Source organism: Stomoxys calcitrans, chromosome 1 (genome assembly GCF_963082655.1).
Source record: "Stomoxys calcitrans chromosome 1, idStoCalc2.1, whole genome shotgun sequence".
NCBI classification, from domain to species: domain Eukaryota; kingdom Metazoa; phylum Arthropoda; class Insecta; order Diptera; family Muscidae; genus Stomoxys; species Stomoxys calcitrans.
Genome location: NC_081552.1, coordinates 14,466,023 through 14,483,843, shown reverse-complemented (window position 1 = coordinate 14,483,843; position 17,821 = coordinate 14,466,023). Strand labels below are relative to the sequence as shown.

The window sequence follows — 17,821 nt, the reverse complement described above, 5'->3', positions numbered from 1 at the left end:
CACGTACACTGAGGCGGAAGCCCTTGCCGATGCGGGTTCCATCGGGTCAATCCGATGCGTACAACGGTTGCCATGGCTGATGGGACAATATATCTCTAATTTTCCATCATCAAAGACAAAACTTGTAATGAAGGTAAAGAAATAAAAGCCCGGGTAAAAAAATTGATATGGTCAGAGCCAAATATATCTCGGATAAGATATATGTAGTTAGATCTAAATAGATCCAAATAGATCTGCCATATCCAATTATCTCAGATGCTATATATATAGTTATATATCTGGTACTTGATTTAATTGGATATGGGGCCAGATATAATTATATATGTTATATATATAATATATATATGTTATATATATAATATATATATGTTATATATATCCACACAGATATGCTATATATAATTTTATCTGGCCTTGGATATAATTGCATCTGGCCTTAGGTATAATTCTATCTTGCGCAATCTATATGTAAATCTTGCGCTACAAATAGCAGAATTTTGTTCTTTCAGTATTTTAAAGTAGAAATGCTTAATTGTTTATAGCCTACACCACTACTGTGGTACCGGGTATTATAACTTAGTGCATTTGTTTGTAAAACCCAAAAGGCAGAGATTGATAAGTATACCGATCGACTCAGAATCACTTTCTGATTCGATTTAGCTATGTCCGTCTGTCTGTCTGTCTGTCCATGTTAATTTGTGTACAAAGTACAGGTCGCCATTTTCATCCGATCGTCTTAAAATGTTGTCTTTGTTGTGTGTTGTTGTTTGACTTTTTGTTTGTTAAGCAATTCTTTTGGTATTTTTACAACTTTCATTTAAATACCACAACTTACCATTTATTCCGCTGAATTCTTAAATGAAAACTGTATCATTTGTATAGATTAGTTTTTAATAAATTTTATTGTTTATTGTAGATATAATTGTTGTTGCTTTATTTATAATAATTATTATTATTCGGTTTTGTTAATTTTATTGAAATCATTACAGTTGGATCAAATAGTACAATGGGAACGACTGTAACTGCCCTATCCATATTTGATTTGTTTCATTTTCTATCAATTCATTTTTTGGTTTTCTTAAATTATTTTTGATGGGAAACAATAAATCGTTTGCTATGGTTGATTTTGATCAATTATTTCATTGTTATATATATATATAAATATATATTTATATAAATTATATATGCATATAGAGTGAATTTTCTAAGGTTTTGGTTGTTTGCATGTGGTTTACCTTTTGTAGTTGTATGACTTAAATGTAATAAGAAAAGAAATGTTTTCATTTAAATTTAACCTCGATTCTGTTTTTTTTTTTCTCTGCATTTTTATAATGATCATACATTTGATTTGTTTAAGTTTGCCATCATTTTGGTATGTGTTTTTGCTTTTTGTTTGAGATATATAACGTTTTAGGTTTTTCTTATAAGAAATAAGTGATTAATACTAAGATTATATGCATTTATAAGTTTTTTTTTTTTTTTTAATTTAATGAAAAACATATAGAATCAAATTCAAAAAACAGAAATAGAAAAAATTTATGATTTTTTTCTTTTTTTTTAGTTTTGATGAAATAACAAAAAGGAAACAACAACAATGGTTGCCTTCATTTAAGTTAATATTGTTAGACATAGTTTTACAAACCACGGACATTTCTTATGGTGACTTTTTGTATAATTAGGATTCAAAACATTGTTTAAAAGTAAAACAAAAAGATAACTAATACTATGTAGCTAAAACATGGTTATAAAATATGACAATGATGTGTTTTGTTCCATAATTGTATGTTTTTAATTTTTTTTTTTACCATTTATATAATAGACTTCAGCTTTATATACATTATATTAAAAATAATAGGGATAATAAAAAATATTAAATATGGCTGCTAATTGATTTTTAACCATTTTACTTTATGAAGCTAAATTTTTGTAATAGATATTTGTATTTTATCCAAGAGCTGAGAACTTTTTCAGCAAACAGTTTTATATTACAATTCTTCTTTATATGTTTTCTATTCAAATTTTAGTCGACATAGTGGAAAGACAGCAGTTGCAACTTATTTTTCTGTAATAAACAATATTGATAATAAAATAAAAAAAGAATAAATCAAAGTTAGGGATCAATTCTGCTAAAGTTAAATCAGTCATGTTTTGAAAATGCACTTAAAATTAAAGTTGGTAGCCTCTTGAACGTAATGTCCGTAATCTCACATACATCTGAAATAGCTCGTCTTTTTCAAGAACAGATGGTAGAGTATGCCATCTCATACCTTTACCTGGAAAAATTATTACAAAGATTTTTTAATATCCACAGCCTGGAGGTTTCCAGAAACCAATGTGGATGCCAAATCAGAGGTTGATTCATATAGGAACTATTTTAAAATGTTAAGATATATAAAGCAAATTGGCACAGTTTTAGACAGGATCAGTATAAACCACTGTTTCCAATTCTATCAAAAATACACTTTCTGTACCTTTACATTTAACAAAGTTGCCCATTTTTTATAACTATTAAAGATCCCTTTCCTTGGATGAAAATCTATTGTCCAGATATTTATAATTTTTTATACTCCATGATATTGTCCCATCATGATCTCTAATTTTGCGTCTTATCATCAAAGACAAAAACTTGTAATGAATGTTAGGGAAATGACTTTGGAAAAACCCAATACGATAGGTAAAGAAATAAAAGCCCGAATAAAATAATTTGACATGGTTAGGGCCAATGTATCTGGGATAAGATATAATTGGATCTAATTAGATCCAAATGGATCTGCCACATCCAATTATATATAATTATATCTGATGATATATAGCATTATATATTATATCCAAAGAGATATGCTATATATAATTTCATCTGGCCTTGGATATAATTACATCTGGCCTTAGATATAATTATATCTTGGGCAATATATATGTATATCTTGCGCTACAAATAGCTGAATTTTGTTCCTTCAAGGTTTTAAAGTAGGAATGCTTAATTTTGTATACCCTACACCACTACTGTGGTGCACGGTATTATAACTTAGTGCATTTGTTTGTAACAACCAGAAGGAAGTGAGATAGACTCATTGATAAGTTTACCGATCGACTCAGAATCACTTTCTGATTCGATTTAGCTATGTCCGTCTGTCCATGGTAATTTGTGTATAAAGTACAGGTTGCAATTTTCATCCGATCGTCTTTAAATTTGGTACAGGCATGTTTTTCGGTCTAAAGACGAAGCCTTTTGAAATTGGAAGAATCGTTTCAGATTTGGATATAGCTCCCATATATATGTTCGTCCGATTTGTAGTAATATAGCAATAAAATGGTAATTTGTTAACCAATTGAGAGAATTGAAAAATTTGGCAGGAAGGATTTTCTTATGACTCTCGACATTATTGGTGAATTTTGTACAAATCAACTCAGATTTAAATGTGGCTTTCATATATGTTTATCGCCCGATTTCCACTCCTTGAGCCACTATAAGCGCATTTTTTTATGAATCTTCCCAAAATTGCACAACGCTTTCCCCAATGACTACTACATTATCTGAGAAGTTTGCTCGAAATCGGTTCAGAATTAGATATAGCTCCCATATATATGTTCGTCAGATTTTGGGTAATTTGCAATAATGTTGTTTTTTGTGAACCGTAATAATTACAGTTTGAACATTCTTCCTCAAAATTTGAGGAGGATTGTTTAATAACCTATATATATATATATATATATAGATATATATATATATATGTCCATGTATTCTTGTGATCAAGGAACAGGTCGCATTTGTTGTCCGACTTAAATTTTGCACAAGTCACTTTTTGGTCCAAGGACGAACGCTATTGATTTTGAAAAAAAAAATGGGCCCAGATTTAGATATGGCTCCCATATATTTCTTTCATCCGATATGGCCTATTAATGCTGTAGAAGCCACAGTTGTGGTCCGATTTTTACAAAACTTGGTATGAAGTGCTTTTTTTATGTATCTATATGTGTGCGAAATTTCATCCAAATCGATTCAGATTTAGATATAGCACACATTGACATCTTTCATCCGATGTGCCTTTTAGTATCTACAATTTTGGACCGATCTTTACAAAACTTCACATGAGGTATTCTATTTGACGTACCATTATGAGTGCGAAATTACATAAAAATCGGATCATATTCAGATATAGCTCCCATATATATTTTTCATCCGATAGACTCTTAAAGCTGTAGAAATTTAAAGTAAATTTTATTTTGCAGATGGGGATAAGTTCAATACATAATCAAGTCAATATTATGCTAAATTTGTATACCCACCATCATAGGATGGAGGGTATACTAATCTAGTCATTCCATTTGTACCTCCACAAAATATTTTTATCTGCGACCCCATAAAGTGTAAATATTCTTGAGTCTCCATATTCGGAGTCGATAAAGCCATGTTCGTCCGTCCATCCGTCTGTCGCAATCACGACAGCGGTCGAACGCGTAAAGCTAGCCGCTTGAAATTATGCACAGATACCTAATATTGATGTAGGTCGTTGGGGATGGCAAATGGGTCATATCAGTTCAGATTTAGATATAGTTCCAATGTAAACCGATCTCCTGATTTGACTTCTTTAGGTTCTGGAAGCCGAAATTTTTGTCCGACTTGGCTAAAATTTTACACGTAGTGCTCTGTTATGACTTCCAACAACGATCCAAATCGTGTTATAACCTGATATAGCTTCCATATAAACCGATCTCCGGATTTGACTAGTTTAGGCTCTAGAAGCCGAAATTTTTTTCAGATTTGGCTAAAATTTTGCACATAGTGTTCTGTTATGACTTCCTACAAGCCAAGTACGGTTTACATCCGTATATAACCTAATATAGCTCCCATATAAACCGATCTCCCGATTTGACTGAAATTTTGCGGGCGGTGTTCTGTTACGACTTCCACTAACTGTGCCAAATACGGACCAAATCTGTCTATAACCTGATGTTGCTCCCATGTAAACCGATCTCTCGATCATCTTTGTTTGGTTCCTAGAAGCTTTAATTTTTGCAGGTTTGACAGAAGTTTAGTATGTAGAAAAAATAAAATTATGCCCTTCAACTAAATTTATTTTGTATAAATTTTTAGCAGAATCCATTAGCAGAATTCGGCCCGCTCGAACTTAGCACGCTTTTACTTGTTACTTCTCATTTCCGTTTGAAATATAGTTTATGGGAAATTAACGATAGTATCGATACTATCGATGTTTATTATTAAAAATATCGAAAATATCGAATGTTGCGATTATCAATAGTTTGCCGGCTCTAGTATCGAGCGGAGAGTCTCAGTGAGTGGTCGGGTGGCACCGCCTCTTGCACATACACTGAGTGCCTATGATGATCGATATGATAAGGCGAGTTAATGGCGCCTGTAGATAACCAATGGCCACGTTGTTCCCACGGCGATCGGTCCGTTGGACCGGAACAAGCTTGCTCACCAACAGGAGCTTGACGAGTAGCGCCACCTCCACATAAAAATGTGGCTACAACAACAACAACAACATTTGAGGACATCGCCATAACGTCCCTCCAGTCAGGCCTGAAACGCTGGGTCGCGAATTATCTGTGTGGTCGCCAGTCATTTGTGAAATTTAGGGAAAAGAAGTCGAAGCACCATAGAGTGAAATAGGGAGTTCCCCAAGGCGGGGTGATATCTTCGGCACTGTTTGACCTCTACCTATCCTCTATAAAAAGTCAAAATTAAAACCTTATTATAAAAGCTTCTTTATTTTTAAAATTTATGAAGTTTTGACACTTTATTCGGGTGATAATAACAAGTAGTTTCAAGGGTTGAAAGGGAAAGTAAAACCCGATTACCACGTTAGGACACGGATTTTGTATTATAATAATCGTTCTCACACATCTGTATTGGTAGGTGCACTAAAGAGATTAAACAGTGTCATGTTCGGTGTTCAGTGTTGGTAGGTTTCTACCAAAATTGGTAGATTTTTATTCTCTTAGTGGTATGCTCACCTCAACTTTTTGTAGGTTCTTCCATCATGTAAATACCATTTCAATTTCTATAAAATCACCGGTAATAACTCAAAATTATTTCAATTCTTGTCCTTTCTGCGTATTCGTTAAGAGTCCAGCATAAAACCATGAATGTCGAGGGGACAAATACTGGTATCACAGCTTCCAATTTCAGAAACAAAACGTTGACTATAACTGTGCGAGTATTAAGGGATCTCTTCCAAAATTCTGGGTGAGAAATGCAGCTTTTGTGTGTTCAACGCCTTTAATCGGAAAACAGGGCTAGGTGGAAGCTGCATAAGTCTACATCGTCTATGAATACAATGACCTCGTCTATAAATACCGCATTTTTGGCCTGTATAACATTTGGTAGGTTTTTGGTCGAGTTTGGTAGGAATTTTCTTAAATTTTGGTAGGATATAATTTTCTTGAGTGGCAACACTGGCTGTGTGTTGTAATGGAGATGTAATACGATAACCGTCGATAATACTTAGTTTGCCATTTTTTTGTACAAAAAAGTAGGGAGATTATTAATCGTTGATACTCTGTTACTTAATGTATGTAAATGGTTGCGAGTTTTGTTATGGTCAACGGGCCTAATTCTTGCATCCGCAATCAACTTATTACGATTCGAGTTTCTCATTTTTTGGATTATCGCATCTCTTATCGATTAATTCTATTCGAAATTTCGAATAAAAATGTGCGAATTTTTGTCCGCAGCAATTTTTTTGTCGTAAATATTTAATTTTCGTCTATTCTCAAGAAATTACGCATAAAATTGGACATCGAATAGGACTTTATAAAATAAAACAGTAATTTAATATACATATTCACATTTTTGATTTTATAATATGCTCGGCGGTTCGATTTTTCTTCCCCGAAATCGATAACTTTTTGACAAATTACGATAGTAAGTACTTATTGAATAAGTACTTACGGAACGGAATTTATCTTCGAACAAAAACTCGCTCGATAACGGATGCGGGAATCTGGACCCAGGTTAAACAAAAATTACCAACAAGACTAAATAAAAATTAAAAGATAAAACACGAAATTTTTTACCATACATTGCAAATGCAAATTTGCTCATGAACATTAAGGAGCAAACTTCTCACAAATCAGTGAGTGCTGTCCGGTTCAATTTTAAGCTCAATAATAAGGGACCTCCTTTTTATAGTGGAGACCGAACGGCTTGCCGCAGAGCGACACCTCTTTGGGGAGAAATTGTTACGTGGCAAAATACCTCACAAATGTCGCCAGCATTAGGAGGGGATAACCACTGCTGAATATTTTTCTGCTAATTCTTCCAGGAATCGAACCCAGGCGTTCAGCGTCATATGCGGACATGCTAACATCTGCGCTACGGTTGCCTCCAAAACCGAACATTACTCCACAAAAAACCCCAAATTTCGATTCGACTGCCCACAAAATAAAGTCCCCAAGTTAAAAATTGGGAGAAATTCCCAATACTGGCAACACTGACCTCCAGTTCAGTTTCCTATTCGAGATCACTCCCAAGTACTTAAACCTTTTCGCATATTGAGTTCGTGTTGTTAAAAAACGAGGTCTTCGGCTTCGTTAAACGGTAAGTTCCTTAGTCTAGCCCAGTCACATGACATATGCAAGACGCATTAGCCTTTCTAAAGAGCTGATTTCGATTTGATTGGCCCTAAGTGGTATTAATACATCGTCTACATTGACTACAAAACATTTCTTGGTCAAAGCTACCAAATCTTACCTTAAACAAGTCACAAAGGCAATTGAAGAAATTTTCAAGCGAAAATCTTTAGAGACTAGAAAAAATGTTAACAAAAATTTATTTTTGTTCACGATTTTGTTTTAAAATTTTATAGGGGTTTTCTCTTTTATTTGTTCTTAAGCTTTTTGTAAAATTTTCTCAGCCATAGATAGATAGGTATTTATTTGTAACAAAATAAAGAAAATAAAAACAAAAAATTACAATTACAAGATTAACTTCTTGTTTTTCTTTAATAGGATAGAAAACCTCAAAACTAGACGTTATATATGTATGCATACATATATATATTGTATTTAAATACACAATAAATTATGAACTAAGCTAAAAACTTGAAGATTATATATAAAGTTAAGTATATATAAATAGTTATTATTGTTTCCTCTTTGCGTTTTTTATTTTTTATTTAAGGATTAAATTTAAAATTGTTTGTTATAATTGTTTTCTTAATTGAAATTTTATATTTGTTTTTAAATCGATAGTCAAGGAGGGGATAATTGAAACACACACAGAAAAATGCAACTAAATAACAATTTTTGTTTTGTTTCTTGTTTAGTTAAATGAACAATTTGATGTAAGTAGTGATAAAGGGGAATTTGCGGTTGTTTACTTTTGTTTTTCATTTATTTAAACAAATACATATACAGTTAAGTTATTGGCTACACACAATAACATTATCGTAAATCAAGTGATTGTTTGTCTCGTATAGTTGTTTTCTTTTTTGTTTATAACCATTTTGAATAAACAAAAAAATATTTTCATATATATATATATATATAAATATTTTACAATATTAAATTAGTGTTTTGTATTTTTCTTGTTATCTAAATACTGAATTTTAAATTATGTATTGTAGTTACAAAACAATTTGGGTTATTGTTTAAATTTTTGCAAAAACTTGTTTTCAAACTTCGAATTAGTGCTTTCCTGATTTATATACTAACACGTTGTTTGCTTTTTTTCTCTGACTTATAACGTAAGTAAGGGGTTAATGGTAGATAATCAATAGTATCTATATATTGATTTGAAATTTTCTGTAGCATACCTTCAGGCTTTGCATTCTTAGTATATTTATGGCTTATATGTGAGGGTTGTCTATTTTTTTTATTGGTAAAAAGCCCTTTCTTTCTTTAACGTTACATTCACACTCTGATTTTCGGTTGAAGAGGTCTGTTATATTCTTGTTTTTCAGTTTCTATTTGGTACTTGGAATTTTTGTATATTTTGTATACTCTTTTCATTTTTTTAATTTTAAATACTTTACAAATACATTTTCTCTTAACATGATGGGGATTAAGAGGTAAAGGACGAGGAAATGGTATAAGGTTTTGGATAGCATATGTTTTTTTTTAATGCACATGTCGATTTATGTATTTGAGGTTAAATTTTGATTGGTTTCGTGATTTTGGGGTACTATTTTTTTTTCTTTTGCATTATGTTGAAATGTGATGGAGGTGGTGTTGGTTGATTGGTGTGGTAGGTGGTGGTAGTGTTGCTGAAATTTTAATATTTTTGGTTTACCATATCTGAGAGAGAAAAAGGAGAAAAAGAGAGAAACAAATATAATAAAATTAAATTAAATCAATGAATTTCTTTAATTCTTATCAATATCTTTAAAAGCAACCAAAAACTAAGTATGTGAAATAATTGTAAGGCAATCTTAAAATGTTATAAAATTAAAATAATATATTATTTATAACCAATTTGCTGTAGTTTTAAAAAATAAGCAAAAACATCAAACAAACCTAACTTCTTGTTAGTAAGGAGCAGAAATAGTCATACACTAACAGATCCCATAACACGGCTTTTAAGTTCTTTAAAACAGTTTATTTGTGATAAAATATTCTTCGAACAATTTTTGAAGTTATTAAACTTTCTTAGAGCAGCTTTTAAACTTCATAGAATGTATTTCACTAAATCAACTCAAGCCCAAATATACTCCACATTGACTTCATTAACCACCAATGATAACAACGCAGGTTTTAACGTAAATCCAACATTCAAAAGATGAGTTCTGTTCTGTTCCTCATCCAAATTCATCACTCACTTAAGTGTTTTCAACGAAGTCATCCATGTTGTGTATTCGATTGTAACGGTGACGAATACGGGTTTACAGTATTGGTTGTATACCACCTAGCCAGTATGAGAACAAAATTGTTATTATCAGGCAGCAGAAGCCGATTGGCTGGCAGCTGAGGTATATCGATCCTCAGGCAACACGTTGATAAGGTGTATGCGTCAACTGGGAAGAAGAAGGCTTATACGTTGATCGAAACCAAATCATAATCTGCCTAATGCAAGTTATTGAAGAGAAAACTGCACAGGGGATATACGAGGGCTTGTGTTATTGTATGTTATTCGAGGTTTGTTTTGAATAGACCATTTTCGCGACATCAAATTGAATTCTCACTAGATTGAAGTTGCGGTTGTTATTTGATATAAAGTTTACGTTGAGGGAAAACATGTGTGGTGTTGATTGCTGTCACGAGAATGGAGCTGCAAGCTGCTCCATTCGGAGTAGCTGCAACGGCAGTCGCGGGCAATTAGCGGTATCAAACGGAGAGTATCAGTGAGAGGCTGGCCGGCACCGACTCTATCACAAATACTGAGTGCCTGTGATGCTCGATATGACAAGCCGGGTTTTTGGCGCCTTTAAATAACCAATGGCCAACCTGCTCCCGCGGCGATCGGTCCTTTAGACCGGAATGAGCTTGCTCACCCACAAAAGCTTAACGAGGACTTCCACCTCCACATGAAAATGTGGCTACAACAACAACAATAATAACTGATTGCATTCAATCGCTTCCCCTCTAACCAATACGATTATTTTGTTTAGGCGATTCCTTCGTTTCACAGCATGCACAATTTGTTCGCTTACGCGATCCGTTGGCTTTTCCTTCCACTGATTTATGCGATTACTTCGCTTCCCTACTGAACTCTGCTCTTATCTTTAGCGACTCGAGGAAAGCGAAAAGTATGGATACCGCCGGTGTACGCGTAAGCGAAAACTGAACCCAAAAATAAGCCCACAGTCAGAAGAAACCCGAACATCTTAATCAGCCGAATAGGGCGCACAGGTAGCCGAGTTGGTAGCGTGCTTGGATTACCAGTGCAGGGGTCGTGGGTTCGATCCCCGCCAGAATCCTTGGTCTGTCGCTACTTTGGTATCACAATGGACCAACACCAACTAACACTCTGCACTTGAGAGCTAAGAAGACTTCGAACTGTATTTACGGCAGTGCTGTTATTGTTGTTATAGCAGTGTGTTGTTCACTGAGGCGGCAGCTTTTGCCGATGAACATCGGATCAATCCAGTACGTACAGCAGGCTGCCATGGGATTGACTGCAGTATTATAACAAAACAATCTGGACTACGTACCCTAAAAAGGAATAAAAATGTGTGTTATTATTTAAAGTTTAGGGGTCCCTAATGGGAGACATTGAGGCTGACGTAAACCAGGCGCTGGTCTAGTATTCCGCCCATGTAGAAAATACCGACTTCTTAGAAAAAAAGCGAAGAACGAGAAACACAGACTCCCTAATGTTGAACACAGTACCCTTAAAATAATTTAGAACCCTAATTTGTCAATCTGCACCTAAAATGTGCGAACTATATACCGAGAAGGTACAGTTTTTGTGGATCCTTGTTCCAGATTTACATCGGCCAGCCAATTTTTTTATATCAGTTATGTGTATGGGCACACTACGCCTCAATATAAGACAAGAATAAACAGGCGGGAAGGCCTTGAAACAGAACGCCTGGGTTCTAACCTCAGAAACAGTTTTCCGCTGGGGTTATCCCTCTTGCCATGTGAAACTTCCGTACGCAGTGGTATCGCTAAACGCCATGCCGTACAGACTTAGCCTAAAAAAGTTGTAAACCTTTAATAGGACTGTATTCTTTGATATGAGAGAAGTATCCCCCTTTCCTTATTGGAATAATTACAGGAAAAACTATCTATAGGGAGAACATATAAATTTACTTCAAATAGTACTAGGAGACGTGAGTCAAAATGGGAAGGGAGAATATCTTAGATCTAGAGGGCGAAAAATTAAGCCTCCACGAGAAAAAGTCCGGCTTATAGACATCGCCGTGGCAAAAAAAAAAAACAGATTTCACCACCATGATATTCACAAGGTCACATGGTCCCCCAGATCAAGAAGTGACAAACGTGTTAGACGAACGATCGATCGAAGAAGCGAACATTGATTCGAATCCTTGTTGCAGCAAACGTTTGCAATCGTCTAAGCGTAGCGAGAAAAGTAGCATATGATGCAACACGGAAGTTTGACCTCATAAAGCTCTAAACGCAACAGATTGCAACGATCATACCTCACTTGATTGACCTAAAGGCTTGAAGTAAGCACTTGTGCCGATTATATGTGTCAAACCATTGCCCCCTCCATCAAAATGTATACCGCTTACTCACAATGAGATCTAAGTAGCCCGGCTGAAGAATAACCGGGCAGCAAGGGCCAGTGGTTTGCCAGCTGAGCTATATAAGACCGTAGGCGACATGCTGATGAGGTTTCTGTGGCATCTCGTCTGCGCGATTTGACTAGAAAGACCAGGCTTTTCAATGGACACCACAATTCCAGAAGAGTCTAGACGAATTCAAGTGAATTTTGAATTCAGATTTATTCCTGACGCATTACAGTCCCAACCTACCCATACACGTGGCAGCAGACGCGTCGTCTAATGGCATAGGCGCTGTGATTTACCATACCTATCCCGACAACAGCATGAAAGCAATACATCACGTATATCGCTCCCTAACCGACACTTTTCGGCCGTAAATTACTCTCCATACTGACCACAAGCCTCTGCTCGCAATATTCGGTGGAAAAAAGGGCGTTCCGGTTTACACAGCAAACAGGCTCCAGAGATGGGCACTGGACTTCTTACATGTGACTTCGATATAAAATACACCAATACTACTGATTTGGGACACGCCGATGTTTTGTCCCGGCAAATCACCAATCACGAGAAACCGGCAGATGACTATATCGTAGCCTGCCTCAATATCACTCACGACATCAACGAAGCGGTATCATCACTTCCCATCGACTTCAATACCATTGTAAAAGCAACCGGAAATGACACTACTTTTCGGACAGTTATGTCCTATGTGGAGAATGGCTAGCCCGAAGACAACAAAAACATCGATCCCGACGTTATACCATACTATAATCGAAAGGATTCGATATCAAAACCGGACGATTGTCTCTTGCTCAACTCGAGAATCATTATTCCACAACCACATCGGAAACAAGTTTTGAAGCAATGCACCGAGGACACATAGCGGCTGAGAGAAGCAAAGCCATCACGAGAAGTTATGCCTATTGGCCAAATATAGACAGCAACATCGAAGCCTACAATAGAGAATGCAGTAACTGCCAACTCGCAGCCAAGAGTTCAGTGAAAACAAACTTGTGTGCATGGCCTTCAACTTCTCGAGCTTTAGAACGGATCCACCTAGACTACCCAGGACCAGTCAACGGTTTGTACTGCCTTATAATTGTGGACTCCTTCTCAAAGTATCCGGCTATTTACGAGACAACATTCATAACATCAACTGCGACATTGAAAATGTTAAAATCGTTTTGCGCTCAGTTTGGCAAGCCGGAGCAGCTCGTGTCAGACAATGGGACGCAGTTTTGCTCTGCTCAATTCGAGGACTGGTGTAAACACAGAGGCATTCAGCACATGAGAACCGTACGTTTTCATCCAAGTTCCAATGGACAGGCGGAAAGGTTTGTGTACACTCTGAAAAGGACACTAAAGAAATCAAAATGACGTACGAAGCTCTTCAGTCATTTTTAAAGATTTAACGCACCACACCAAACCCAAACGCACCGAACGGGAAACCCCCTGTTGAAGCTTTCATCGGCCGAGAGATGCGAACAGTTTTTCACTTGTTGAGAAAACCACCCCCTCAAAGCCAAACAAGTAACAAGCAAATGGAGGAGCAATATAATCGGAAGCATGGAGCCAGGAAGAAGACATTCCACCAAGGTGACCTAGTATTTGCGAAAATTTTCAAGGCCAACAAAAGCTACTGGGTACCTGGCGAAATAATAGAAAAAGTTGGAAATGTAGTCTACAACACCCTGATACATGTTGGAAATCGAAGCATCCTTATCAGATCGCATGCTGATCAACTTCGCTCGTGACATCAAGATGATCACAACGTCGACTTAGAGAAAAGCATGCCATTAGACATACTCCTGCAAGAGTTTCAGATTTCACCGCCGAACACAAACGAAGAATTTGCAACTCCACCTACATCTCCTATTCGTCAACCCAAGAGAATCACATCCCGTAGACATCCTGTAGAACCATCATCCAGGTCACTGCAGCCATCTCAAGAGGGGAGATGTTAGGGGCATCCCTACACAAAAAGCCATATCGTGTTTTATCGTTTATTTTGACAGTTTGCAAGTACGGCAGCGCCCATATAAGCCCGCCGTGCATCTTCTTGATAGATACACGTTTTAATTCTCTCAATTCTTGTATAGTAGCGTTAGCAAACAAAATTGTTCTTACTGAATAAATCTTAAGTTAAATGAAACAGGGCTGCTTTTATTATTCTTAAAAGCACAACAACAACATTAATGCAAAATACCCAATATCTGCGGAACCTGAACCGATTTTAGGCAAACTTTTTAGATATAGTGGTTGGCAAAGGCACATCTTATTCGATTTAGCGATGTCCGTCCGTCTGTCTGTAAGAATTGTTTTGCATAAATACTTCCTATTAGTGCAGGTCGGTTGGGATTGTAAATGGACCAAATCGGTCCACGTTTTGATATAGCTGCCATATATAACGATATCGGACATTAACTTCTTGAGCCTCTGAAGGGCGCATTTCTTACCCGATTTGGCTGAAATTTTGCACCAAGTGCTTTAATTTGACTGCCATCTAACATAGCTCCCATATAAACCGATTTCGGATCTTGAGTTCTTGAGACGCCAGAAGGCGCAATTATTATCCGATTTGGCTGACATTTTTCATGAAGTTTTTTGGTTTGACGATCAACAACTGTGTCACATATGGCTCAAATTGGTTCATAACCTGATATAGCTCCCATATAAACCGATTTCGGATCTTGAATTCTTGAGCCGCTGGAGGGCGCAATTATTATCCGATTTGACTGCAATTTTCCACGAAGTATTTTGGTTTGACCATCAATAACTGCCGCAAGTGTGGCCCAAATCGGGTTTCAAACTCATATAAATCCAATATATAAACCAATCGCTCGATTATATTTATTGAGCCTATAGGGGGTGCAATTTTTATCCTATTTGGCTAAAATTTTGTGCAACTACTTCTTCTATACATACTTGCCAAATATGGTCTAAATCGGTCCATAACACGATATAGCTCCCATATAAACCGACCTCCCGGTATTACTTCTTGAGCTCTTATAGGGCACAATTCTTATCCGATTTGGCTGAAATTTTGCACAATGACTTCTACTATGGTCTCCAACACCCAAACCCAGTATGGTCCGAATCGGTCCATAACCTGATACGCAATAGCATGATAGTTTTTATCCATTATCCTTTGTTTGCCTATAAAAGATACTAGGCAAAGAACTTGACAAATGCGATCCATGAAGGAAGGTATATAAGATTCGGCCTTGTTTGTTTTTTTAATATCTAAAAATTTTTCTAATGAATAATTGAAACTTTATTCTTCTAGAACAATAATAAAAAAAATCATCAGCAACTTATCTGCGAAGTGTCGAATAACGTGAAAGTTGAGTTTAAAAAAATGTATCACTACCCAAGTTAAGGAAGCTGCCGACTCAGTGTACGTGTTCGTCTTTTTTCGTCATGGGAGAGGCACATCCCGGAGTGCCTTCACCGCACGCTTCTGGTCCGTGCCGGGATTGAAAAGAACCCCGGACCCTGGTTCTGTTCGGTTTGCCAGAACCGCCTTCATCATCGGTCGGTGTCGGTGAGGTGTAACCGGTGCATGAAGTGCGTACATTTCCGATCTTGCTCTGGCCTCACTTCACTACGGGAGTATAGTCATACTGGCTATGTCGCAAGGTGCTGTGCGAACATAGCTGTCGGCGTCGCCTTCTGCGTCCTCGTCGTCGGACTATGTGACCCCCCAGACCTCTCCCGTACGGCAATTTACGCAACGGCAGCATCCCAGCCCAAATATCGCCAGGCCAGTGCCGGGAAGTGTATCGTTCTTGCAGTTAAACTGCAACGGACTTCGTGGCAAGATCGATGAGATTGTGGACTTTATGAGTCGGCAGCATCCCAGCCCAAATATCGCTAGGCCAGTGCCGGGAAGTGTATCGTTCTTGCAGTTAAACTGCAACGGACTTCGTGGCAAGATCGATGAGATTGTGGACTTTATGAGTCGGAAGAGCATTTTGGTCGCAACGACCCTGGAGACAAAGCTGACCAACACCTGCAGCTTGCACAGCTGTCACGGTTACAATGTGATACGTAAGGATCGCTCAAGGAATGGAGGTGGGGGATTGGCCTTCGTAATACACTACTCCGTGCAATATAGACCTATCTCACCTGCGCATGGCGCTAGTGACCCCTACATGGAATGCATGGGGATAGCAGTCAGGTCTGCTACTGCCGAGATAGAGCTATACAACGTGTACATACCGCCGGTTGGTAGCTGTGTCTCGATTAATGGCCAGGCTTACAACCCCGACATAAGTGGGTTGCTATCTGGCCATAATCGTCTGGTTCTAGGGGACTTTAATGCGCATCCCCTAGGTAACGACCAGCGTGGCATAGCTTTGGCAGAGCAGATTGAAAGCTCCACGTTTTGCACGGCAGCAGCTCGCCAGACATATCCATTGCACCCCCTGATCTCGTGACGTATCCTGGCAAACCGTCATCTCTTTAGGGTCAGACCACCTCCCCATAATTCTTCCCATCGGCCGACCACCCGATTTCATAACCTCCGAGCGCTTCAGTGAAGTGGGTTGCTGTCACCCCCCTTTGATGTGCTTGTGGCCGAGAGGAAATTCCGAGACATCATTAACGCAGCAGCCGCTCGCTTTATACCAGCCGGTCGGATACCCCAAGTGCGGCCCAATTTCCCGGCGCAAGCAGTGGTACTCGCAGATAAGCGTGATGGGATTCGTGCTATGAACCCCGCTAACCCCAGAATCAGCGAGCTGAATCTGGAAATAAACAGGGTAGTCAACAAACATAAGCGGAATTTGTGGCTGGAACACATGGAGCAATGTAACTTAGGCACCGGTGTAGGCAAACTGTGGTCTACTGTTAAGTCACTCTCGAACCCCGGTAGACGGGATGACAGGACTTCAGTCACTTTTGGCGAAATAACCGTGACTGATCCAAAGAGATGCGCCAGGTTGTTCAACCGTCAATTTATTGTGCATCCCGAGAGATACAGGGCAAGGAGCAGAGCCATTCGCCGTATTCGTGGTCCCCGAGCCGATGAACAGCCATCACAATTTACCGTGGGCGAAGTTATGATTGTCATCACCGATCTCCCTTCTCTCACCAGTGGCAAAGACGCTTGAGGCATTACTCCTCCCGAGCCTCGTAAGAGAATTTCCATTCGCCGAGCATCAACATGGATTTCGAAGACTGCACAGCTTACATGCCATCACAGCACACATTTGCCTTGGCTTCAATCAGCCCAGGCCATGTGATAGGACGGTCCTCGTGGCACTGGACCTATCGAAGGCATTCCACACGGTCAGTCATGTCAAATTATTTGAGGACATCGCCAATACGTCCCTCCAGCCAGGCCTGAAACGATGGGTCGCCAGTCATTTGTGGAATTTAGGGATAAGAAGTCGAAGCACCGTAAAGTGAAACAGGAAGTTCCCCAAGATGGTGTGATATCTGTTTACCCTCTACCTATCCTCCGTTTCGCCCCCTCCAGACGGCATAGAGATCGTATCATATGCAGACGATTGTACCATGATCGTACATCAGGCCCCTCACCCATTGATGACATCTGCGATAGGTTGGACGTCTACCTCAACGAACTTGCCTCATATTTCGCTGCAAGAAATCTGAAGATATCCGCCACCAAATCTTCAGCCACATTCTTCACTACGAATACG

At 37.9% G+C, this 17,821-nt stretch overlaps 1 protein-coding gene across 2 annotated transcripts in view; it reads right to left on the bottom strand.

Annotated features, from left to right (window-relative positions):
- Positions 1-883: 883 nt before the first annotated feature.
- Positions 884-17,821, bottom strand: part of LOC106091567 (dnaJ homolog subfamily C member 5 homolog) — a 97,817-nt gene continuing 80,879 nt past the window's right edge. For both annotated transcript variants that reach the window (XM_059360734.1, XM_059360737.1), the window contains one exon: positions 884-9,261. In XM_059360734.1, the coding sequence (XP_059216717.1) occupies positions 9,239-9,261 (23 nt within the window). In that variant the 3' untranslated portion in view covers positions 884-9,238. The remainder of the gene's footprint in view (positions 9,262-17,821) is intronic.